General features: G+C 44.3%; 1 protein-coding gene across 1 annotated transcript in view; it reads right to left on the bottom strand.

Annotated features, from left to right (window-relative positions):
- The window catches only part of SPG11 (SPG11 vesicle trafficking associated, spatacsin), a 123,978-nt gene that overhangs the window by 22,163 nt on the left and 77,577 nt on the right, over window positions 1-24,238 (bottom strand). Inside the window, 9 exon segments of the mRNA XM_073618255.1 lie at window positions 1,761-1,849; window positions 8,720-8,888; window positions 9,172-9,279; window positions 9,357-9,490; window positions 17,115-17,252; window positions 17,389-17,587; window positions 17,699-17,832; window positions 21,230-21,956; window positions 23,402-23,616. Of these exon segments, the coding sequence (XP_073474356.1) occupies window positions 1,761-1,849; window positions 8,720-8,888; window positions 9,172-9,279; window positions 9,357-9,490; window positions 17,115-17,252; window positions 17,389-17,587; window positions 17,699-17,832; window positions 21,230-21,956; window positions 23,402-23,616 (1,913 nt within the window).

The raw sequence follows: 24,238 nt of genomic DNA on the forward strand, positions 1-24,238 counted from the left end.
TCGTCGACTAAAACATTTTAGTCAACTAAAAGAATACTATTTTTAGTCGACTAAAATACGACTAAAACTAAAACAATTGAGACGACCAACGTCGACTAAAACATTTTAGTCAACTAAATGAATACTATTTTTAGTCGACTAAAATACGACTAAAACTAAAACAATTGAGACGACTAAAATGGGACTAAAATGGCATTTTAGTCAAAAGACTAATGCCCTGCACACGCGGTCGGATTTTCCGATGGAAAAAGTGCGATCGGATTGCGTTGTCGGAAATCCCGATCGTGTGTGGGCTCCGTCGGACTTTTTCCGTCGGAATTTCATGACACACAAAGTTTGAGAGCAGGATATAAAATTTTCCGACAACAAAATAGGATCTTTTAAATTCCGATCGTGAGTACACAAATCCGACGCACGAAGTGCCACGCATGCTCAGAGTAAATTAGGGGACGAAAGCTATTGGCTACTGCCCCGTTTATAGTCCCGACGTACGTGTTTTACGTCACCGCGTTCAGAACGATCGGATTTTCCGACAACTTTGTGCGACCGTGTGTATACAAGACAAGTTTGGCCCAAAATCGGTCGGAAAAAATCCGATGGATTTTGTTGTCGGAATGTCCGATCGTGTGTACGGGGCATTAGACTAAACCTAAATTGAAATTTGACTTAGAAATGAACACTGGTCTGTAGTGCAGGTTCATACCTCAATACCATAAATAATAACATATTCGATATTTCACTCCAGCAGTATATAATGAGTTTGGAAATTGTAGAGAAATGTTCACTAATGCATTACAATTTAATTACACCCATTCGATTTTAGACGACTAAAATTAGTTTTAGTCGACTAAAACGTACTTGAGATTTTAATCGACTAAAAGGTAGGACCTTTTAGTCGACTAAAATGTCCCGGAGATTTAGTCAACTAAATACGACTAAAATTAAAACAATAGCAGAAGACTAAAATGGGACTAAAACTAAAATGCCATTTTAGTCCTAAGACTAAGAATAAAACTAAATCGAAATTTGCTGCCAAAATTAACACTGATTCCTCAAGCCATTCATGAACCATCTTTGCTGTGTGGCGGGGGCGCATTATCTTGCTGAAAGAGGCCAATGCCATCAGGTAATACGGTTTCCACGAAGGGGTGGACTTGGTCACCAACAATGTTTAGGTAGGTGGTACGTGTCATAGTAACAGCCATATGAATGGGAGGAGCCAAGGCTTTCCCAGCAGCACACTGCCTCCGCCGGCTTGTCTTCTTCCCATTCTGCATCCTGGTGCCATCCCTTCCCCAGGTAAGTGACGTACATACACCCGGCCATCCACATGATGTTAAAGAACACGTGATTCATCAGACCAGGCCACCTTCTTCCATTGCTCCGTAGTCCAGTTCTGATGCTCACGTGCCCATTGTGGGTGCTTTTGGCTGTGGACACGGGTCACTATGGGCACCCTGACCGGTCTGCAGCTACACAGCCCCCAATACACAACAAACTGAGATGCCTAATTTTTCTGCTTTCAACATATCAACTTCAGGGACAACATGTTCACACGCTGTCTAATATATCCCGCCCACTTTCAGATGTCATTGTAACCAGATAATCCAATGTTATTCACTTTACCTGTCACTGGTCATCATGTTATTGCCGACTGGTATATGGAGTCTGTAAGTAAATACAATGCCCAGTCCTAAGTCTAGCTGTTGGCCATACAATGCAGGAGTGGAATATGACGAGCGGTCAGGAGATGGGTTTACCTTGGAATAACTCTCAGCCGCATCAATGAGCAGAGTGAGCGCCTTCATAATGGACGACTTCAGCTCTTCTAGTTCAGACATCCAGTGTTCTGCACACAAACAACATCTCAGTAAAGATCCCGATAATAGACTTTGTGATATTTACTTAAAGAGTAACTCCACTTTTGTTGAGAAAAGCCCCTCCCCTCTGGGTGATCTACAGTGCCTTGAAAACCAAAAAACGTAAATGTATTTTATTGGGATTTTATGTGATAGACCAACACAAAGTGGCTCATAATTGTGAAGTGGAAGGAAAATGATAAATGATACAAATAAATATGTGAAAAGTGTTGGGGGGAGGGCATTTGTATTCAGCCCCCTTTACTCTGATACCCCTAACTAAAATCTAGTGGAACCAATTGCCTTCAGAAGTCACCTAATTAGTAAATAGCGAAACATGGGAAGCATGCCCGGGGGGGGGGTCACAGTGAGCAGATTGCTTTCATCAGAAAGCCTGTGTTCTATCGAATAGTGCAGATCGTCGGATAATGCCTCTCTATATGATCTCCCGATCAGGTGGCGTGATGCAATGCGCAGATCGATCGTCGGAGGCACTATCCAACGATCAGCAAAGCTCAGAGGGAGAATGTAATCATCACATTCTGCCTCGCTCTCTCTGCCCGCGCGTGAGAGACATCACCGATCAGGTCTCAGGTGGAAGACGATCTGCACTATTCGACAGAACATCGCGCTTTGCTGATCGTCGGATAATGCCTCAGACGATCTGCGCATGCGGAGTGGTGACGTCACTCCAGCTGATCAAGAGCTGGAATGACGTTACATAGTTACATAGTAGGTGAGGTTGAAAAAAGACACAAGTCCATCAAGTCCAACCCATGTGTGTGATTATGTGTCAGTATTACATTGTATATCCCTGTATGTTGCGGTCATTCAGGTGATTATCTAATAGTTTCTTGAAGCTATCGATGCTCCCCGCTGAGACCACCGCCTGTGGAAGGGAATTCCACATCCTTGCCGCTCTTACAGTAAAGAACCCTCTACGTAGTTTAAGGTTAAACCTCTTTTCTTCTAATTTTAATGAGTGGCCACGAGTCTTGTTAAACTCCCTTTTGCAAAAAAGTTTTATCCCTATTGTGGGGTCACCAGTACGGTATTTGTATATTGAAATCATATCCCCTCTCAAGCGTCTCTTCTCCAGAGAGAATAAGTTCAGAGCTCACAACCTTTACTCATAACTAAGATCCTCCAGACCCTTTATTAGCTTTGTTGCCCTTCTTTGTACTCGCTCCATTTCCAGTACATCCTTCCTGAGGACTGGTGCCCAGAACTGGACGGCATACTCCAGGTGCAGCCGGACCAGAGTCTTGTAGAGCAGGAGAATTATTATTATTCTACAGGATTTATATAGCGCCAACAGTTTGTGCAGCGCTTTACAACATGAGGGCAGACAGTACACTTACAATACAAATCAATACAGGAGGGATCAGAGGACCCTGATCGTTAGAGCTTCCAATCTAGAAGGGAGGGTCAAGTGGAACAAAAGATAATAACTGTGGGGGATGATCAGATGGAGAAAATGAAAATACAGTTGTTAGGTGTGGGTAGGATAGGCTTCTCTGAAGAGAATGGTTTTCAGGGATCGTCTAAAAGCTAATAGAGTAGGAGATAAGCGGACAGATTGGGGTAGGGCATTCCATAGGATTGGAGAGGCTTTGGAAAAGTCCTGGAGGCGAGCATGGGAGGAGGTGACGAGGGAGCTAGAGAGCAGGAGGTCTTGAGAGGAACGAAGAGAACGAGTAGGTTGGTATTTAGAGACTAGGCTTGTGATTATGGGGGCGAAATTGCGGATGGCTTTCGAAGTAGTTGGTTGTTAGCATTTTGAATTTAATTCTTTGGCCGAGTGGAAGCCAGTGGAGGGATTGACAGAGAGGAGTAGCAGAGACAAAGCGATTGGTAAGGTGGATGAGTCTGGCAGCAGCACTCATGATGGATTGAAGAGGTGATAGACTATGTAGAGGTAAGTCAATGAGAAGGGAGTTGCAGTAGTCGAGGTGAGAGATGACCAGCGAGTGAATTAAGAGCTTTGTTGTGTCATTGGTTAGAAAGGGGTGTATTTTGGAGATGTTGCAGAGGTTGAGGCGGCAGGATTGGGACAGTGATTGGATGTGTTGCTTGAAGGAGAGTTCAGAGTCCAGGACTACACCTAGAACCTTGGCATGTGGGGATGGGCTTATAGTTGTGCCATCGATTTTGACAGAGAGATCAGGGGAAGGGGCATATGGGGGAGGAAAAATTATAAGGTCAAGTTTTGGATAGATTGAGTTTGAGGAAGTGGTGTGACATCCAGACTGATACAGTGTGGACGGAATGTATTCAGACCCCCTTAAATTTTTCACTCTTTGTTATATTGCAGCAATTTGCTAAAATCATTTAAGTTCATTTTTTTCCTCATTAATGTACACACAGCACCCCATATTGTACACACAGCACCCCATATTGTACACACAGCCCCCCATATTGTACACACAGCACCCCATATTGTACACACAGCACCCCATATTGTACACACAGCCCCCCGTATTGTACACACAGCTCCCCATATTGTACACACAGCCCCGCATATTGTACACACAGCACCTCATATTATACACACAGCACCTCATATTGTACACACAGCACCCCATATTGTACACACAGCACCCCATATTGTACACACAGCACCTCATATTATACACACAGCACCTCATATTGTACACACAGCACCCCATATTGTACACACAGCACCCCATATTGTACACACAGCACCCCATATTGTACACACAGCACTCCATATTGTACACACAACACCCCATATTGTACACACAGCTCCCCATATTGTACACACAGCCCCCCATATTGTACACACAGCACCCCATATTGTACACACAGCACCCCATATTGTACACACAGCCCCCCATATTGTACACACAGCACCCCATATTGTACACACAGCACCCCATATTGTACACACAGCACCTCATATTGTACACACAGCACCCCATATTGTACACACAGCCCCCCATATTGTACACACAGCACCCCATATTGTACACACAGCACCCCATATTGTACACACAGCACCTCATATTGTACACACAGCACCCCATATTGTACACACAGCCCCTCATATTGTACACACAGCACCCCATATTGTACACACAGCTCCCCATATTGTACACACAGCACCCCATATTGTACACACAGCACCCCATATTGTACACACAGCACCTCATATTGTACACACAGCACCCCATATTGTACACACAGCCCCTCATATTGTACACACAGCACCTCATATTGTACACACAGCACCCCATATTGTACACACAGCACCCCATATTGTACACACAGCACCCCATATTATACACACAGCCCCCCATATTGTACACACAGCACCCCATATTGTACACACAGCACCCCATATTGTACACACAGCCCCCCATATTGTACACACAGCCCCCCATATTGTACACACAGCACCTCATATTGTACACACAGCACCCCATATTGACAGAAAAACACAGAATTGTTGACATTTTTGCAGATTTATTAAAAAAGAAAAACTGAAATATCACATGGTCCTAAGTATTCAGACCCTTTGCTCAGTATTTAGTAGAAGCCCCTTTTGATGAGTCTTTTTGGGAAAGATACAACAAGTTTTTCACACCTGGATTTGGGGATCCTCTGCCATTCCTCCTTGCAGATCCTCTCCAGTTCTGTCAGGTTGGATGGTAAACGTTGGTGGACGGCCATTTTTAGGTCTCTCCAGAGATGCTCAATTGGGTTTAAGTCAGGGCTCTGGCTGGACCATTCAAGAACAGTCACGGAGTTCTTGTGAAGCCACTCCTTCGTTATTTTAGCTGTGTGCTTAGGGTCATTTTCTTGTTGGAAGGTAAACCTTCGGCCCAGTCTGAGGTCCTGAGCACTCTGGAGGTTTTCTTCCAGGATATCCCTGTACTTGGCCGCATTCATCTTTCCCTCGATTGCAACCAGTCGTCCTGTCCCTGCAGCTGAAAAACACCCCCACAGCATGATGCTGCCACCACCATGCTTCACTGTTGGGACTGTATTGGAGAGGTGATGAGCAGTGCCTGGTTTTCTCCACACATACTGTTTAGAATTAAGGCCAAAAATTTCTATCTTGGTCTCATCAGACCAAAGAATCTTATTTCTCACCATCTTGGAGTCCTCCAGGTGTTTTTTAGCAAACTCCATGCGGGCTTTCATGTGTCTTGCACTGAGGAGAGGCTTCCGTTGGGCCACAAAGCTCCGACTGGTGGAGGGCTGCAGTGATGGTTGACTTTCTACAACTTTCTCCCATCTCCCAACTGCATCTCTGGAGTTCAGCCACAGTGATCTTTCGGTTCTTCTTTATCTCTCTCACCAAGGCTCTTCTCCCCTGATAGCTCAGTTTGGCCAGATGGCCAGCTCTAGGAAGGGTTCTGGTCGTCCCAAACATTAGGATTAAGGATTATGGAGGCCATTGTGCCCTTAGGGACCTTAAGTGCAGCAGAAATTTTTTTGTAACCTTGGCCAGATCTGTGCCTTGCCACAATTCTGTCTCTGAGCTCTTCAGGCAGTTCCCTTGACCTTATCATTCTCATTTGCTCTGACATGCACTGTGAGCTGTAAGGTCTTATATAGACAGGTGTGTGGCTTTCCTAATCAAGTCCAATCAGTATAATCAAACACAGCTGGACTCAAATGAAGGTGTAGAACCATCTCAAGGATGATCAGAAGAAATGGACAGCACCTGAGTTAAATATATGAGTGTCACAGCAAAGGGTCTGAATACTTAGGATCATGTGATATTTCAGTTTTTCTTTTTTAATAAATCTGCAAAAATGTCAACAATTCTGTGTTTTTCTGTCAGTATGGGGTGCTGTGTGTACAATATGGGGGGCTGTGTGTACAATATGGGGTGCTGTGTGTACAATATGGGGTGCTGTGTGTACAATATGGGGTGATGTGTGTACAATATGAGGTGCTGTGTGTACAATATGGGGTGCTGTGTGTACAATATGGGATGCTGTGTGTACAATATGGGGGGCTGTGTGTACAATATGGGGTGCTGTGTGTACAATATGGGGGGCTGTGTGTACAATATGGGATGCTGTGTGTACAATATGGGGGGCTGTGTGTACAATATGGGGTGCTGTGTGTACAATATGGGGGGCTGTGTGTACAATATGGGGTGCTGTGTGTACAATATGGGATGCTGTGTGTACAATATGGGGGGCTGTGTGTACAATATGGGATGCTGTGTGTACAATATGGGGGGCTGTGTGTACAATATGGGGTGCTGTGTGTACAATATGGGGTGCTGTGTGTACAATATGGGGTGCTGTGTGTACAATATGGGGGGCTGTGTGTACAATATGGGATGCTGTGTGTACAATATGGGGGGCTGTGTGTACAATATGGGGTGCTGTGTGTACAATATGGGATGCTGTGTGTACAATATGGGGGGCTGTGTGTACAATATGGGGTGCTGTGTGTACAATATGGGATGCTGTGTGTACAATATGGGGGGCTGTGTGTACAATATGGGATGCTGTGTGTACAATATGGGGGGCTGTGTGTACAATATGGGGTGCTGTGTGTACAATATGGGGTGCTGTGTGTACAATATGGGGTGCTGTGTGTACATTAATGAGGAAAAAAAATGAACTTAAATGATTTTAGCAAATGGCTGCAATATAACAAAGAGTGAAAAATTTAAGGGGGTCTGAATACTTTCCATCCCCACTGTATATCTGATAGTAAATTAGTGATACGTGAGGAGACAGAGAGAGTGAGCTGAGGGGTAGAGAAATAGATTTGGGTGTCATCAGCGTAGAGGTGGTATTGGAAGCAATGGGAGGCTATCAGTTGACCCAGGGAGGCAGTGTAGATTGAAAATAGGAGAGGTCCAAGAACAGAACGTTGGGGGACCCCAACAGAGAGAGGAAGAGGAGAGGAGGAAGTAGAGTTGTAAGAAACACTAAAGGTGCGGTTGGATAAGTAGGAAGTGAACCAGCGAAGAGTACAGTCACGGAGACCAAAGGCTTGGAGTTTTTTTGAGGAGGAGGGGGTGGTCAACCGTATCGAAGGCAGCAGAGAGGTCCAGGAGTAGGAGTACAGAATAGTGTCGATTGGCTGTTAGTAGATTGTTTGTTAGTTTGAGGAGAGCAGTTTCTGTGGAGTGTTGAGGACAAAATCCAGACTGAAGGGGATCAAGAAGGCTATTATCAGCGAGGTGGATGCTCAGTCGGTTGTAGACCAGACGTTCGAGGAGTTTGGATAAGAAGGGGAGCAAGGAGATGGGGCGTAGGTTGTTAAGATTGGATGGGTCCAGTGAGGGCTTTTTAAGTATGGGTCTGACAAGAGCATGTTTTAGAGAGTTGGGGAAGATGCCAGAAGAGAGGGAGAGACTGAAGATGTGGGTTAGAGAGTGTAGCATAGAGCCAGAGGGTGAACGTAGCATTTGTGAGGGAACGGGATCCAGAGAGTAGGTGGTAAGGTGGACATTACCAAGTAGTTTAGCAACCTTGTCTATAGTGGTGGGGTTGAAAGAGGGAAGTAATGATTGTGCCTGTGGACATGAAGAGTAAAGCGTGGAGGGTATCGGAACAGTAGCGGTCACCTCGTGATAAAATTATTGTGTTATCTCTGGAGTTGATCCCCTTTTTAATGCTTGCCAATATTCTGTTACATCCTGTGCATGTGCAGATCATCTGAGGCATTATCTGACGATCTGCTCTATTCGACGGAACACCGGCACTCAGCCACAGCAGGCGCGAGTGTGTGTAAAACCTCCCTCCCCCCCCCCCCCCGCCACCACTAAATAACATACGGCAGTGACAGTAAAAGGATTAAATTTTGCTAAATTTCACATAAGTTCTCGAGATAATCCCTATAAATTTCCTCACCACACTTACCCCAAGGTTGAGACTGGATTAACTTGAGTTGGATCTTTGCCGCCTGTTCGTGGTTGTGGCCGATGTCACGGTTCATGCTAAAGCACAACGCGGCCATGTTGTGTTTTTCACTGTCGCCAGGATGACAACGCTTAATATACTCCAGGAGTGCCGTCTGCAATCCACCTTTCTGAAAGGTAAAATTGTGAAAGACATATCAAGGATTCTGGATCTACAAAAGATAACCAGCATTCATCATACAATGAACATGCATCTTGTAGAACAGGGGTGGGCAACCTCGGCCCCCCAGCTGTGGTGAAACTACAAGTCCCATAAGACATTGCAAGACCCTGACAACCACAGGTATGACTTTTAGAGGCTAAGGCATGATGGGGATTTGTAGTTTCACCACAGCCAGAGTGCCGAGGTTGCCCACCCCTGTTGTAGAACCTCGTTTTGCGAATCCTACTCACAGTATCAAGCTGTTTCCTCAGCAGAAGCTCAAAGTGCTGGTTCTTATGTAGAATGTCAAACACATAAAACATATCGTTGTAGCGACCAATCCCAGACAGGAGCCTAACCTGGAAGAGAAGTCATTGTGAAGCATCTGGAATTATTTATCTCAGGGTCAGAGGTCACGGGGGAGGAAAGGACATACCATGAGACTATATTCTCGTTTTGGCGCTAAGTGCATCTCTGTCAGATGGCGGCACACATGAAGAACACGCCGGATCCCCTCTAAGTGGCATGTCAGACTGAAGCACTCATGTGCAGAGATAAGGACCTCGATAACTAAAAATGTAACAGGAAAATTAACAGTTAAACAAGGAACTATAAAAAAATAAAATAAAAGGCAACATACAGATAAAAGGTTCAACAAACAAAAAACTGAAATTTCAGTTTTCAATAAACGCCTGACAGTTTCTTATATCTCCACTGGTGAGATCTCGGCTCTTGTAAGGAAAGGCATAATGCATAGAGTCACATTTGTGTGCACCAGCGCAAGACTACACGGAGCCATACTCATATGCACGGGGATGTGCATGTGCGCATGCTTGTCACTAAGGTTGGCAACATTCGGGCTATTTAAACAGAGCTGCTGCACTGGATCCTTGCCGTTTGGTCTATAGCGTTCCCTGAATACCCTGTCACCTATTCCTGTGTCTACCTGTCCCACCAGACGACTTAATCTATGACGAAACGTGCAGGGTGGGGCCTACGACGGTGATGTCATTATGCACACGGACCTTAAGTAATGGCCGGGATCGAGTCGTTCTTTATGTCTTGTTTTTGAGCGAATCTGTTGGCACATCTTATATTGGCCCTGGCGAAGGAGGCTGACAGGTTGAAGAAGACCTTAAGAAGACCTCCTTAAGTACTGTTTAATCATCTGTTGTACAGGGGTCAATCCCTTCTGGTAAGGAGCTACATTGTACTTCTGGTTGGGGTGAACCATTCACTGGTTTTATGACTTTGGTCAGGGATTTCTCACAAGGTGTCTGACTACAGTTTACGAAGATTGTTTTTTTTTATTCCATTTTTCACTTTTGGATGCCTTTATATGGACTTCTAATAGCACTTTGGATTTATGAATTTTTTTATATTTATATTTTTGAATTATTTGATGTGAATTCATGTATACACTATTATTTGTACATATTTAATGGTTTGGTTTGTTTTGTTTTATAGCTGCATTTGTACCTTTTAGGTCTCTGGATTACATTCCTGTCTTCTCCTCTTACTGATCTGCTTCACTGTTATGACCTTGGCCTGAACCCTGACTATTATTTTTACACAGGATTCATATAGCGCCAGCAGTTTACGCACCGCTTTAAAAAAAAGGGAGACAATACAGTTATAGTACAATAAAATACAAGAGGATTAAGAGGGCCCTGCTCAGAAAAGCTTACACTCTAATAGGGTGGGGCAGGTGGTACAAAAGGTTGCAACTGTGGGGAATGAGCTGATGGAAGTGGTAAAAGATTAGTTGGAGGCGTGATAGGCTTCCCTGAAGAGATGAGTTTTCAGGGATCGCCTGAAGGTAGCAAGCGTAGGATATAGCCAGACAGGTGGAGGTAGTGAGTTCCAGAGGATGGGAGAGGCTCTGGAGAAATCCCAAAAGACGAGCATGGGAGGAGGCGACAAGGGAGCTTGAGAGTAGGAGGTCTTGGGAGGAGCGGAGAGGACGGTTTGGGCGATATTTGGAGACAAGATTGGTGATGTGGCTCGGGGCAGAGTTGTGAATGGCTTTGTATGTTGGGCGATTGGAAGCCAGTGTAGGGATTGGAGGAGAGGGTTGGTCTTCCGGCTACACCTGACCTGCCCGCCAGTTACTGACCCAGCCTGCCTGACCCTGCTGAGGAATTCTCTGCTTAGTGCTTGTTAGAAAAAAATCCTCTTTTAAGACTTCTCCATTGTCCATTATTCCCCCCAGGTTGCGAGAACCCGGCCCAATTTTCCTGGTGGACTGCGAATGGTTTCACAGATATCCATTCCCCGTTTACTCCTACTAGGATTCTAACTTTTGATGCCTTACGCTCCTCTCACATTATCCCTTTACGAGAACATTACAGCTATCTTCACCGTAGGCATTTTCTTCAGCAACTTATTAAATCTCGCCCTACTCCATATATTCTGACTCCTTTTGAGAGCCTGTGTAGGGCTAGACCCCACTCCCCGAGCATTATATCCCTGGTATACTCTTCTATAATTTCGGCAAGAATGCCCCCGTTGAGGCCGTATCATTTCCAATGGGAAAAAGAACTAGGGAGGCAGTTAGACCCAGAGGATTGGCAGATAATGACCATAGCTCTTTCAGAGTTCCCAAAATGTCCTTATATTAGAGAATGCCTATAAAGTATTGTATAGGTGGTACTACGCGCCGGCCAGATTGGACCGGTTTATCCCAATCTACTCTTCTCTCTGCTTTTGAGGGTGTTCCCAGGAAAGGACAATGACACATATTTGGTGGTCATACCCTAGGGCAGTGATGGCAAACCTTGGCATCCCAGATGTTTTGGAACAACATTTCCCATGATACTCAACTATACTGTAGAGTGCATGAGCATCATGGGAAATGTAGTTCCAAAACATCTGGGGTGCCAAGGTTCGCCATCACTGCCCTAGGGCATGCAGACTATGGGTCAAAATCTATACCCTTCATCGCAATTTATTCCAAGTTAACCTCAAAAGGGACCCCTATGAAGCCCTACTAGGCAAGCCAATTGTTGAACTACTACGCCCAGAAAGGTAACTGGCCCAACATCTGTTTGCTGCAGCTAAATTAACGATTGCCAGGGCATGGAAGACACCTATGCTTAGCTTTTAGGCTGTCAAAAATCGCATGAACGATGTCACGGTAAATGAGAAACTAACAGCCATTCTCTCAGATACACATGATAAATTTCTCAGAGTTTGGCAACCGTGGATCACTTATTCTCAGCTAGACATGTGCAATTCGTTTAGTTCCGAATTTGTTTTTTAACAAATTTTGACAAATTCGTTAATTTCCAAATTTTTCAGATTACGAAATTCCGAATTTCTGAATTTGAGAATTTTCAAAGTTCCGGAATTTTTGAAATTCGAAATTTCGGAAACTGGAAAATTTCGGAAATTCGAAATTCAAAAATTCGAAATTCCGGAAATTCGAAAATTCGAAATTTCGGAAATTCGAAAGTTCGGAAATTCAAAATTTCGAAATTAGGAAATTCAAAAATTTGGAAATTTGAAAATCCAAAAATAAGAATGAAAATCTGAACATTCAAAAGAATGAAAATCTGAGAATTCAAAAACCCAAAAATCTGAAATAATAGCTATTAAATTATAGGTATTGGAATTTCCTTTCAAATTTGGCTGTTAGTGAATGTAACGAGTACGAATTTATCTGAAGTTATGAATTATCTGAAATAACGAATGCCGCATCTAAACTAACAGAACATAATGATCTAATAATAATAAATAAAAATAATAATAATAAAACCTTTTTGTTATTATTAATTTGTTTCATTCCATTTGTTTAGATGCGGCATTTGTTATATTGGATAATTCGTAACTTAAGATAAATTTGTATTCATTATGTTCACAAACAGCCAAATTTGAAAGGAAATTCCAATACCTATAATTTAATAGTTAGTTTTTATTAGTTAGTTATTATTTCAAATTTTACAGATTTTCTTTCTTTTTTTCAGATTTTCGAATTTCTGAATTTTCTAATTCCGAAAATCCAAAAATTCGGAATTCAAAAATTCGTAAATTTGTAAATTCAAAAATCCGAATTTTCGGATTTCTGAATTTTCAAATTTCTGAATTTTCAAATTTCCAAAAAAAGCAAAAAAACGAAAGAAACAAAATCAAACGCATTTTTTGTCAGTGCACATGTCTATTCTCACCCCTCCCGGTTCGACAGTACGCTTCTCTCAATTTAACGCTGCCCCAACACATACCCCGTGGACTCTTATTTCTCCTCTTTCTTTCCTTCTTGGTCTTTCCTCCTTCTTTCAGGTTTCTTCTCTTCCCTTTTTTTTTTCTTTTCTCTCTCCTTTTCCTTTTCCGTTCAATATGCTTTATGCATTAAGTTAATATGGATATCGGGCCAACAGGTATTGCCCTGGTTAGGATGGTTATTTTGATAATATTGCTTTTTGTGTTATCTTTGAATTTTTCCTTTTTTTTTGTTTTTTTCTCTCCTCCCCAACGGGGAGACTATAGACTATGCACACCTTCGTTCAGATATCCCAGATTCTATATAATTGGAACCAAAAGAAAAAGAGAACAAGGGCGCACCAGCCTTGTGCATTAACTTAAAACATTTATTATATAAAAATAGTAAAAAGAAACAACTCACAAGCAATAGATGGCGGAAGCACAACATAAAAGTGCACCGACAAACAGCATGCGACTTGGGATGAGCGAAAACCTTCCAAGGGTCATGGAGGAACGCACAGACATCACAATCAGCTAACGCGTTTCGAAGGGAACGTCCCTTCTTCGTCAGAGCAAGATGTACGCTCCAAGTCACTCCATGCTGCAAGTATCCATATAATTGGACATTTAGGTCTGTAGACATGAAATGACCTCCATGATACCTCGAAAAGGTTGCTTATGTTCTCCCTTTTTACAATTATTTGGCCTTTTTTAAATTTATTTTTTTATTTTTCCTCATGTCTGTTTATTACAAGCTGTAACCATCCCATGGCTGCCCATATATGTTGGATTGTCTATTAATAAACCTTTTATTTGCATCATAATTACTATCACCTTGTAACCATGCATTTTTTTCAAATAAAGAACGTTATTTGTAAAAAAAATTTAAAAAATGTAAAAATAAACCTTTTGTAAAAAAAGCCAAAGGAAAAAATCCAAGGAAAATTCCAAGCTCAACCTACCGACCAGCTTGCGGACAGCCAATTAACCTAACAGTATGCATTAAAAACAGGGGTTTAGTCTGCACACATTTGCAAATACAGTGGAACCTTGGTTTACGAGTAACGCGGTTAACGAGCGTTTTGAAAGAAGAGCAACTTTTTTTTTTTTTTAAATTCTGACTCGGTTAGCGAGTGTTGTCTCGCAACACAAGCAGAATTCAAGCTAATGGGGTGTGCAGTACCGCATATGGCCAGAGGTGGGGGGGGGCGCCGGTGACACTCGGAACGGTTCGGAGCCGTTCAGAAATACTCGGAATCACTCAGAAATACTCCGTTCCCGAGCCTTTCCGAGCTGTCCCCGAATATTTCCGACGCCCCCCCCACCTCTGGCCACATGCGGTATTGCATGTAATAGAAGTCAATGCGGAACAAATTACCTTAGTTTCCATTGACTTCCGTGGGGAAACTCGCTTTGATATGCGAGTGATTTGGATTACAAGCATTCTCCTGGAACGGATTATGCCCGTAATCCAAGGTTCCAGTGTACATGCGTAAACTAAAGAGCCTCACCAAGGCACCCTGGTATCTGTAGTCCTATCACTGACTTATAAGTGACTGGAGTGGAAGCACATGCATTCTGATGGATAGATAGAGGGCAGATGGGACTGATGGGAGCCCACCCCTTCTTACAGGAACAGGGGCACACTGAACACCGAGCCCATAGCACCATGGCTGCAAAGGTATCAGTGCGTTGCCCGACCAGTATATCAACAGTACAAAAAGGTAAGCCACTGCCCCCATCTGTGCGGATGCTTGTCAATCTACACCCAGCGGTCTGCCAGGCTTGCCCAGTGCCTGTTGCTTGTCTGCCTGTGACCGTGTCTGTTCCTGCTAAACTTTCCCTGCAGCCTGTCATCTCTGGTGTCCTGCATTCACGGTCCAGTCTGCTTCTGCACACGCACAGACGACTCTTCAGCACCAGATATTGCAAGGACTGTTGGGTACTCATGGCACACCGTACTCTTGTGCTTCAGGAGCACAGAGGGGTAAGAGAAGCCTACCTCAATTACGTCTCCATCACCCGTTATCTGACAACTCAAGGACCTGCACAACTGCTGTAGTCATTAAGAGCGGTTCCCATCCCTTACAGTGTCACTAAACCCACATCATAAAAAAACGTTCAATAAATGGTGTATTCCATGCTGTTCATATTCACTCAGTCACTATGAGATTCGTTTTCTGTATTCTGCAAAAAAACTGGCTGATCCTGCTGCTCTCTAGCTCCCCCTTCTGTCCATGTCCCCAATGCAGATAGAGATTTTGCAGAGCAGTGTTGGCAGCTCTGCACATGCTCAGTGAGTTTCTATGCTGAGCATTTCCTCCCTATCAAATCTGAGCAGCCCATGTGACTATAGAGTCACACATGAGGGCGTATAACACAGTGGTGGTAAATGACAGCCCACTCCCTCCCTCCTCCAAGCCCACTAACCCCCACAATGGGGGTGCGATATTACATGTTGATTGATGGTGGCTTCGCCTCCCCGTTATTCTAAGACACAGGCTGGAGGGTGGGGGGACTCAGCCTGTGACTGGCAGAAATCCACCTACACCATGTTATTGCCAAAAAATAATAAAGATTTGATTTCAAATATATATTTGTATGATGATTTAAAACGGTTTATTGATATTATTTATTATTTATTGATGTTATTTATTTATTTTTACTGTGTATGCCAAAGGCTGTTTTTTTTTTTTTTTTATTTTGAACATGTGACCAGCAGCAGGAGGACTGGAAGCGTCTCCTGCTTATGTTTCCCTGCAGACAGGCTGGGAGAGAGCCGGGTCATGTGAGAGCTGGATATTCATTAGGAAAAAGGTATTTAGGGTTTTTAGCCGCTCCAGCCCCAGAAGATTCCTGACCAGAGCACTTTTTGCGATTCGGCACTGCGTCGCTTTAAATGACAATTGCGCGGTCGTGCGACGTTGCACCCAAACAAAATTGACGTCCTTTTTTTCCCACAAATAAAGCTTTCTTTTGGTGGTATTTGATCACCTCTGCGGTTTTTATTTTTTGCACTATAAACAAAAAAAGAGCGACAATTTTGAAAAAAACTCATTATTTTTTCCTTTTTGCTATAATAAATATCCCCTAAAAATATATAAAAAAAACTATTTTTTTCCCTCAGTTTAGGCCGATATCTATTCTTCTACATATTTTTGGTAAAAAAAAAAAAATCGCAATAAGCGTATATTGATTGGTTTGCACAAAAGTTATAGCGTCTACAAAATAAGGGATAGATTTATGGCATTTTTGTTATTCATTTTATTTTTTTACTAGTAATGGCGGCGATCTGCAATTTTTAGCGGGACTGCAACATTATGGCGGACACATCGGACAATTCTGACACATTATTGGGACCATTGGCATTAGTACAGCGATCAGTGCTATAAAAATCCATTGATTACTGTAAAAAACTGTCACTGGCAGTGAAGGGGTTAACACTAGGGGGCGATCAAGGGGTTAATGCGTTCCCTGGTGTGTGTTCTAACTGAAGGGGGGAGGGGACTGTGCAGGGGAGATGACAGATCGCTGTTCATACTCTGTACGAACAGACGATCTGTCTGTTCTCCCCTCAGAAAACCGGAAACTGTGTGTTTACACACACAGATCCCGGCTCTCCGTGTGTCCAGCGGCGATCGCAGGAGCCCGGCGGTGATCGTGACCACCAGGCACTCGCATCGGCTTGGGGGCCCCCTAGTGGCCATAACGTTGTTTCGCCCAGCTGTGCCATTCTGCTGCAGTACAACTGTGCAGTGCCATCATTCCCATACAGAAATAGAAAAGACAATGTAAATTAAGCAGTGTGTAGTATCACTATAATAGGGTTTACATGGAAGTCTATGGCCCACAAGTCCTTGAAAGTCGGATCAAAGCATTGCAGGAACTACTTTTAAGTCGCACAGATATGAACGGTACTCATTGGAAAACATGGGTTGGGACAAGTCGCACAAGTGTGAATGGGGCCTAAATGAGGATTGAATAAAGTACTGACTGGCTTGTAGCTCAGTAAGGGGAACCGTCTCCAGATGCTCCAGAAGGTTTAATCCCACCAAAGTTGGGTCAGGGCACAGCTTGGCAAGTTGCAGAAAGCTTTCTCTCTTCTCCGACACATTATACATTTCGGTTTGCCCTGAATACAATGACAAAAAATTACGGTGTTAAAAAGTGATGAAATAGTAAAATAATGTACCATCACATGGCTCAAAACCATTCTCCTAGTATTGGAAAGACTGCTGGGATGCCATTGGTTTTGATCCAACACTGACCTCCTTCCTTGTCCATGGTCCTCCAGAATTTCAGGCACTCCTCAGCCACTATTTTTGCTACCGTTTCTGGGGTCAGCCTATGGGAGCTTATAACTGCCTGCGCTCTATCAGCAAGCTCTGGGCGATTCTTGGACACCACAGTACGCAGAACTTCACTTGGATCTCGAGAAGACACTTCGGAGAAGGAGCAACGAAGATCCTAAATTTAAGGAACAGAGAGAAAGTAATGCAGAGCTATAGAAACTCAAACACATATTAGTACAATTATGGAATTAGCAGGTCTTATTTCCAAACCTTCATGGAAGATTACCTGGCTCAGCTCGTACATACACAGCAGTTGTCTGCAAAAGGCCTTGCCATGCCTACACTTATCTTTTAGGATCTCCATATTCACCAAGATGGGATCGGGGGGGCTCCAAGAGGCTGGGGACTCCACACTGGATGCTGCAGGGAAAGGGAAAAAAAGTAGAAAATAAGCACTTTAAAATATAAAAGACTGAGAGCAGGAAAAGTCTAAAGTCAATACTACAGCAACTCCAAAGGTGCAATACTTGTCACCCTCAAATAAAATGGTCGCCCTCCGGTTCACAGGAACACACATGGGGAAAAAAGCCAGGGGGTACCATCCACGTAAATGATTTATTAAAATGTATCAAAATACTCACATAAGTAAAATCATATAGCACCTGTAGTAAACAAAGCCAGCCCCAAAAGTAAAGTGGAAGATGTCATTTGGGACGAAACGCGTAGGAAGGACATACTGTTTGTGACGTCATCACGCACTCGGAACCTGGAAGTGGCATGCTTTTATCCCCGGTACTGGCATTGCTTACTACAGGCGATATATATATTATGTGAGTATTTTGGCACATTTTAATGAACTATTTACCTGGATGATTTTATGCTATGGGGTACCCTTGTTTTTTCTTCCCATGAGTCTACTTGTGAACCAGAAGGTGACCATTTGATTTGAAGGTGATGAGTATCGTCCATTGCCACAGAGGCCTCCTTATATTAAGCGCTACTTGACTTCTCTTATATAGGAGGGTCAAAACGATCTGGTAAGCATGTATTATTAGGCATACAGGGGAGGAAAACCGTTATGTGGTGTTAAAGGACATATTGCAAGTTAATTGCATCACATTTTTTTTTTTTTAGATGGTGGACTGATCTTTAGATTTATATTTGGGAGGACCTATTCCCTTTTACGATTCTTTTGCGCACATTTTGATTTTATTTTTTAATTCCAATAAGCTACCCCCCTCCACACCCCCACAATCACTGGGCCAGGGTTGTGGGGAAGAGGCCCTTGTTATGGGCATGTGGCCTGGTATGGTTCAGGAGGGGGGTGCCATTCCTGTCTCCCCCCCCCTTTCCTGGCTTGCCAGGCTGCATGCTCGGACAAACGCCTGGTATTGATTTTGGGGGGGACCCCCACACATTTTTTTGTTTGTGTGTTCTTTTGGCATGGGGATCCCCTTCAAAATCTATACCAGAACTAAAGGGCCTGGTATGGATTTGGGGGGGGTGGGGAGGGCACACTTTTTTTTTTTTTTTTTATGCCGGCTCTTTTGTTTACAACCTGTTGTCAGTGGGGATGAATCACTGTTGCTAGGACTTTGGCAGGTGCTGCCTTCTTAGCAACCGCTGACTCATCCCTGCTGCTGACAGCAGGGATGAGTCACCAGGTTGTTAGGATGCTGGTGGGTGCCAGCCCTTAATAACCAGCACAGAATGCTACAAATACAATCTTCCTAAAGGTGTATCATTAACCACTTCCCATCCAGGCCAATTCTGACATTTCTATCCTACATGTAAAATTCCTATTTTTTATTGCTAGAAAATTACATACAGTAGAACCCCCAAACATTATATATGTTTTTTTTTAGCAAAGACCCTAGAGAATACAATGGCGGTCGTTGCAACTTTTTATCTCGCACGGTGTTTGCGCGGCAATTTTTCGAACAGGTTTTTTTTTTTGTGTGGATAAAAAACAGTTTCATGCTTTAAAAAGAACAAAAACATTAAAGTTAGCCCAATTTTTTTGCATAATGTGAGAAATGAAGTTACGCCGAGTAAGATACCCAACATGTCACGCTTTAAAATTGCACACGCTCGTGGAATGGCGCCAAACTTTGGCAATTTAAAATCCCCATAGGCGATGCTTTAACATTTTATACTGGTTACATGTTTTGAGTTACAGAGGAGGTCTAGGGCTAGAATTATTGCTCTCGCTCTACCGATGGCGGCGACACCTCACATGTGTGGTTTGAACACAGTTTTCATATGTGGGCGGGACTTACGTATGCGTTCGCTTCTGCGTGCGAGCTCACGTGGACAGGGTCGCTTTAAATTTTTATTTATTTTTTTTATTGTTAATTTTACTTTTCTTTTTTTAGTTTGACACTTAAAAAAAAATAGTTTTGATCACTTATATTCCTATTACAAGGAATGTAAACATCCCTTGTAATAGGAATATGGCATGATCGGTCCTCTTTACAGTGAGATATGGGGTCAATAAGACCTCACATCTCACCTCTAGGCTGGGAAGCCTTAAATAAAAAAATAAAATAAACGATCTCGGCTTCCCAGATGAGGCGGCGCCATTTGTTTGAATGCAGAGGCTGGGCATGACGTCATAACATCGCGCCCGGCCTCCGAACGATCATAGAGACTCCGGCGACCATCTGGCCCGCGGGAAATCTCTATGATGAACATCCGGGGGGCGGCGGATCCTGTCTCTGACTCACCGATGGAAGCGGTGAGTCGGTAGAAGCACTGAAGGGTGGCGTAAGAACGGTCAAGCGGCGGAACAGCCACTATGATCATTCTTACGGTGTAGGGAATCGCCGGCTGAAAAAAGACGATATCTGAATGATGCCTGTAGCTGCATCCATCATTCAGATATCCCCCACAAAGTCAATGTCAGGGCTGGCTCAGCCCTTCCTTCTCTGAGCTGGCCGCCAGCTCTCATCTCTCTCCACAGTTAACCAGTTGTTGTGGATCTGCTCGTCAGTCCCGCCTACTTAAAGATCTCCAGCTCACTTTATTCCTGCCTTCGCCTTGGTCACATCACAAGAAACCACCTCCTGCATTCCTGTTTAAAGACTGGCTTTCCTGACATCCGTACTGGCTCCTTATCCTGCTTGTTGTTCCTCTACTTCGATCCCCGACTTCTGGCCTGGCGGATTACCTGATCTGGTAACTGAACTCTGGCTTGGCTGATTACCCGATCCGGTTACTGAACTCTGGCTTGGCTGACTACTTGATCCGTTTACTGGACTCTGGCTTGGCTGACTATCCGATCCGTTTACTGGACTCTGGCTTGGCTGACTACCCGATCCGGTTACTGAACTCTGGCTTGGCTGATTACCCGATCCAGTTACTGAACCCTGGCTTGGCTGACTACTTGATCCGTTTACTGGACTCTGGCTTGGCTGACTACCCGATCCGTTTACTGGACTCTGGCTTGGCTGACTACCCAATCCGGTTACTGGACTCTGGCTTGGCTGACTACCCGATCCGTTTACTGGACTCTGGCTTGGCTGACTACCCGATCCGGTTACTGGACTCTGGCTTGGCTGACTACCCGATCCGTTTACTGGACTCTGGCTTGGCTGACTACCCGATCCGGTTACTGGACTCTGGCTATGCTTTGACTACGCTTACTCTATTTACCTTTTTATTTTTATTAATAAACAAGTGTGATTTTACTGTACTTCTGTCTCGGTCTGGTTCATGGTTTGACGTCATATGACGTACCTTGGGCGGGAAGGGGTTAATGGTGTATACATAGGTGAAGCATGCCTACATATAGGTATTTATAAAAGATCACACTCACAGCTATATAATCTTTTCCTTCGGCTCCATATGTTTGTGTGTGCCTCTATGCCCTCGGCAAGGATATTCTGAATATCGGGATGCAGCTGAAGTATTGGCATGTCCCCCGAAGCCAGAGCCCTACAGCTCAGCACGAGCCATACATCCAAATGGGACAGCTGGAAGTACCTGCACACACGGCTGGCCTCGTGAACCTTGCTTTCATCCAGAAGTCGGTCTAGGAAAGAGCTCAGTATCCTGGATCTGTCTGTTTTCTCTTGAGGGGTATTACACAGCGGAGGCAGAGTGGTAACATCTAGCAGTAAAGGGGTGTTTAGCACAGGTATAGCAGAGAAGGAGAATTCTGTGGTCAGACTAGAGAACGCAGACAGAGAAGGGAGCTGCCTTAGACCCCCACTACCATCCAAGATCTCCTGCTCAAGGCGGCAATTCCAGATCTGCTGTTCCAACTCCTCTAAAGACGCCAGTGGAGTACTGTTATCCTTTGAAAGCCAATGCCCAGCAAGGGACAATAAAAGCTCCTGTTCTGCTAGGCATTCCATTTTTTCTGCCATGGGCGCTGTAGGGGCCGCGTAACGCGATGCCTTTGATCGGAAGAAGTTGGATGCCACCAGTGGGGAGAGGTGGTTGGTGTTAAAAATCTCATGACACTTCCTCCAGTACTGTGCCCGGCTCTGAGGACATTCCCACTGCCCAAGCTCTTGCATGAGGCGTCGGTCCTGTAACACCTACGTGAGAAGCAACATCGAAAAGAACCCTTGAATTATCTTTAGAAGAAGGCAATGAATAATAATTCAGATGCAATCTACAATTACATGTGAGGGCTTGGCATAGTGAGCAGGGCTGAGCGGCTTATGATGATATAGCATCAGGTTTACAGGTCACATTGCAAATATGTTGTTGTGTCACCGGGAGCCACTTAACTCAAGGTTCCTCCACTGTTGCTAGGGGTCTCCAAACATTCTAAACAACATGCCAATTTACTATCTTTCATACTTTCGGGGGTGGGGGAGACTGTGGTCAGTGGGGGTAGAAAATGTCCCAGCATCAGTAGGAGTAAAAAAATGCCCAAGTGTCATTGGGAGTGTTTAATGCCTCAGAATTGTTGGTCATCGAGAGTAGAAAAATTACATGTGGGCAGTAGGAAAGGGAATAATGCCCCATCCTTGGTATCAGTGGGAGGAATAGTGCCCCATCATTGGCGTCAGTGGGAGGAATAGTGCCCCATCATTGGCGTCAGTGGGAGGAATAATGTCCCATTATTGGTGCAAGTGGGAGGAATAGTGTCCCATCATTGGTGTCAGTGGGAGGAATAGTGCCCCATCTTTGGTGTCAGTGGGAGAAATAGTGTCCCATCATTGGTATCAGTGGGAGGAATAGTGCCCCATCATTGGTATCAGTGGGAGGAATGGTGCCCCATTATTGGTGTCAGTAGGAGGAATAGTGTCCCATCATTGGTATCAGTGGGAGGAATAGTGCCCCATCATTGGTGTCAGTGGGAGGAATAGTGTCCCATCATTGGTATCAGTGGGAGGAATAGTGCCCCATCACACGTCTCAGTGGGAAAAATAGTGTCCCATCATTGGTATCAGTGGAAGGAATAGTGCCCCATCATTGGTGTCAGTGGGAGAAATAGTGTCCCATCATTGGTATCAGTGGGAGGAATAGTGTCCCATCATCGGTGTCAGTGGGAGGAATAGTGTCCCATCATCGGTGTCAGTGGGAGGAATAGTGTCCCATCATTGGTGTCAGTGGGAGGAATAGTGTCCCATCATTGGTGTCAGTGGGAGGAATAGTGTCCCATCATCGGTGTCAGTGGGAGGAATAGTGTCCCATCATTGGTGTCAGTGGGAGGAATAGTGCCCCATCCTTGGTGTCAGTAGGAGGAATAGTGCCCCATCATTGGTATCAGTGGGAGGAATAGTGTCCCAAGGGCTGGATAAAGGCAAGCACGGGGCCACATCCTGCCCATAGGCTGCCGTTTGGAGATCACTGATCTAAGCTCAGGCTCTCAAGTACCTGCCCCCAGTCTGGGCTGGACAGTGAAAGAGCAAAATAAAGAGCTCATCTCTATGCACTCGGCTCTTTCTTTCAGTCAACATGCTCCTTGTCAGCAAATTAGTGGAGATATTTGCCCCCATGCCAGCTTCCCTCTCAGATGGGGTAACTTTACCTCTTCTATAACCAGGTTGTCAGTGGGCAGCTCTGCCAGTTTTGCGACTTGATGTGCCAGAGAGAATTGTCCCTCATCCACAAGTATCTGTAGAAGCCTCTGGCATTCTTCCTGTAGTGCCGCAGGACTATAGTCACTCAGAAGTTCCCTTCTGATGAAGAACGTTTGGTCCTCTATGATCTCAGTGAGAACTCTTAGTTTGTGTATATCCATATCTAGAAGACATCAATGTTCAGAGGAATATAATATTACAGTGCTTCAAATGTATGTATAGCCAAAAAAATGAACTCCCCCCCCCACTTTTTTCTTTTGCGCTGTCTGTATTCTGCAGGGCAGATTTCCCTTCACTTCCTGTCTTGGATACGCAACAGGAAGTGAGTGGAAATGTCACCAAAGAAGTGAGGTATCTGCAAAACATCTGTCCTCACCTCTTGGTCTCATGACCCCACAAATGTCGGGTTTACCTTTTCAGTATGGCCCTTAGGTCAAAAAGAGAAGCGAATCTCCTCAGCAGGGGGCACAGACAAAACTTAGCAGAAGATCTGACTTTTCCCCACTCCATCCATGACTTAAAGTGCATGTTACCCTAATAGTTCATATTTCTAAAATGTGTCTATGTTACCATGTACTTGCATGCCAAAGTATCCTGTTCTCTTTGTATTGCTTTCTTTGTGTGAAATCCCTGGTGATCCTGCTTTACTATAAAAAAAAACTGACCATGCTAGGCAGAAGGGCGCATCCATCCCAGTGTGGTCAGTTGCCTGCACTCCATTGGTCAGAGTCCTGCTAGCACCCCGCCCCTGCAGAACTCCTTACTGGGAAGTGCATTGTTGTTTC

The sequence above is a fragment of the Aquarana catesbeiana genome, linkage group LG03, assembly GCF_042186555.1.
Source record: "Aquarana catesbeiana isolate 2022-GZ linkage group LG03, ASM4218655v1, whole genome shotgun sequence".
NCBI classification, from domain to species: Eukaryota; Metazoa; Chordata; class Amphibia; order Anura; family Ranidae; genus Aquarana; species Aquarana catesbeiana.